This window comes from Carassius auratus, unplaced genomic scaffold, assembly GCF_003368295.1.
Source record: "Carassius auratus strain Wakin unplaced genomic scaffold, ASM336829v1 scaf_tig00046029, whole genome shotgun sequence".
NCBI classification, from domain to species: domain Eukaryota; kingdom Metazoa; phylum Chordata; class Actinopteri; order Cypriniformes; family Cyprinidae; genus Carassius; species Carassius auratus.
In genome coordinates, this window is record NW_020526952.1 from 30001 (window position 1) to 32500 (window position 2500).

The 2500-nt window shown below is 47.4% G+C and overlaps 1 protein-coding gene across 1 annotated transcript in view; it reads right to left on the reverse strand.

Annotated features, from left to right (window-relative positions):
- LOC113088278 (ATPase family AAA domain-containing protein 3-like) overlaps positions 1 to 2500 on the reverse strand; it is a 6670-nt gene that overhangs the window by 4146 nt on the left and 24 nt on the right. Inside the window, 6 exon segments of the mRNA XM_026255735.1 lie at positions 564 to 729; positions 813 to 882; positions 951 to 1010; positions 1255 to 1356; positions 2078 to 2154; positions 2237 to 2500. The exon segment at positions 2237 to 2500 is cut by the window's right edge and continues 24 nt beyond it. Of these exon segments, the coding sequence (XP_026111520.1) occupies positions 564 to 729; positions 813 to 882; positions 951 to 1010; positions 1255 to 1356; positions 2078 to 2154; positions 2237 to 2432 (671 nt within the window). The 5' untranslated portion in view covers positions 2433 to 2500.

Sequence of the window (2500 nt, forward strand, 5' to 3'; positions counted from 1 at the left end):
TTTAATTCTGGTACAATTATAAATATTGTGTGTATAGTTTATTTTATTGTGCAGTATATTGCTATAGTATTTGATATATATTATACAGCTATTATTGTCCAGCACAAGTGTGTAAGTGAATTCATGTCCGAGCATCAGATTTAAGTGTGAACGTGGACGCGCTGCTCTGAGTATTTCAACAACTGCTGATCTACTGGGATGAACACACACAACCATCTCTAGGGTTTACAGAGAATGGTCCGAAAAGAGAAAATATCCAGTGAGCAGCAGTTGTGTGGATGAAGATGCTCCTGTCAGGACACGAGAAGATTGGAGAAACGGTGTCTGCTCTGACGAGTCTGGATTTCTGAGTCTCACAGTCACCAGATCTCAAAGCAGTAGATCAGATTTGGGATGTGGTGGAACGGGAGATTCTCATCATGGATGAGCAGCTAACACATCTCCATCAACTGTGTGATGCTGTCATCTCAGTATGACCAAATCTCTGAGGAATGTTTCCAACACCTTGTTGAATCTGTGCCATGAAGAATTAGAGGAAGTGTATATTAAGTAAGTAATAATACCGTATGGACTCGAGGACGGTCTGTCTGTGTTCGGCCGCCTTCAGTCGGATCTGTTCGCGGATGATGTCAGCGTTCTCTCTCTCCACCCGCGCGCGAGCTTTAGACTCCGCCTCCACACGCAGCATCTCGTTCTTGTGCCGCAGATCCATCTCGTGCTCGATGGTCGCTGGGGAAACACACACACAATCACCTTCAGACGACGGAGAACACAAGCGCCGAATTCTTCAGAATGATATCAGCTGGTCGGACCTTTCCTCATGGCTTCCTGTTTCAGCACAGACTCTTCCTGTTTGCGCAGGTTCTCCTCGTTCAGGAGTTGCTGTGGAGGAACAGAGGTGTTAGACTGACGCGTGTCAATCAGGAGTCAGAGAATCTGCAGAAACACACCTGCTGCCGGAGCTGGTCATCGTACCGCTGCCGCGCCAGTTTGTCCTGATACTGCGCCCTCTGTGGACAAAACCATCTTCATCACCATCATGACATCACAATTACCATCATGACATCACCATCCTCATCACCATCATGACATCACATCACATCATCACCATCATGACATCACAATCACCATCATGACATCACATCATCACCATCATGACATCACATCACCACCATCATGACATCACATCACCACCATCATGACATCACCACATTACCATCATCACATCAGATCAGCATCAGAAGTGTGTCTCACCGCCTGGTGTTGTTTGGTCTCCTCGTTCAGAGTCTTCCTGCGCTCCTCAGCCTGGATGCGGATCTGATCTCCCTTCAGCTGCTCCAGCGCCGCCTCGTACTCCTGCAACACACACACACACACACACACACACACAGAGTAAAACTCTAGAAGCTAATAACGAACGATCGCCTCTGTGTCCACTGTGGGATAGAACAATAAAACAGGCCATCGCTCATTTATTTCACAATTCAGACCTTTTTCTCCTCGCTATTCTGACTTTTTCCTTGCAATTGTGAAATAGTCACAATGACCTCTTTTCTTTTATCCATGGCAGAAAAAAACTCTTGCAAAATGAATGAAATATTCAAGATATTATTACTTAAAAATAATAAATAAATATTAACAATATTGTAAACAATGTATTTTGTGGCATTGTGAAAACACTTTATCAAGGAGATTTATAAAAATGTAATAATTTCTACCTAATAATAAAGAAACGCCTGACACACATCTCTAACTCTAGCACTCTCTATTCTATTATAATTCTATTCATACTTGTCTTCTCTTGTATCTAGTCTTCTTTTGACTTGTTTTATTGGAAACAGACCCTCCTCTAACACTAGCGTCCCTCGTTCTTCTCTAGATCTCTTTCATTGATGATAAAACACCTGTGCTGGTGTGCTGAGACGGGTCACTTCATACTGATGCTCGCGTGTTGTTTCTGATTGTTTCTACAGGATCAAGAGTCTGCTACGTCAGAACTGTGAGCCGAACTCTGAGCTGTCTGTGCTTGCTGTGTATAGGTCAGGGTCAGGCTGGTGAAGGCCCGGATGAGGAGTACCTTGACACGGCTCTGGTGCTCCAGCTGCACGGTCTGCTCCTGCATGCGCGCCAGGTCCAGAGCCTCTTTGGCGTGACCTGCGGTCACAGGGGTCAAACATCGTCAAACAGCACTGACCTTTGACCTAATGCCCTTCATACACTCGGCTCTGTTACTCACGCGATCGGTCCAGCTCTTTGGCCGCCTGCGCCGCGCGCTCCAGTCCCGTCGGGTCGAAGTTGCTCCATTTGTCCTTGGATTTGTCACCGGAACCGGAGCCGCCGCCGGCCGCAGGAGGAGGAGGAGGAGCGGGCGGAACCGGGGCGTCCGGCGGAGCGCCGCTCTGACCTTTGTTGAGCCCGAAGAGCCACGACATGATCCGCTGACAGACGCTGAATGACCGGACTCACACACGCTTCTACCGGGCGCACGAGTGTCACGCCG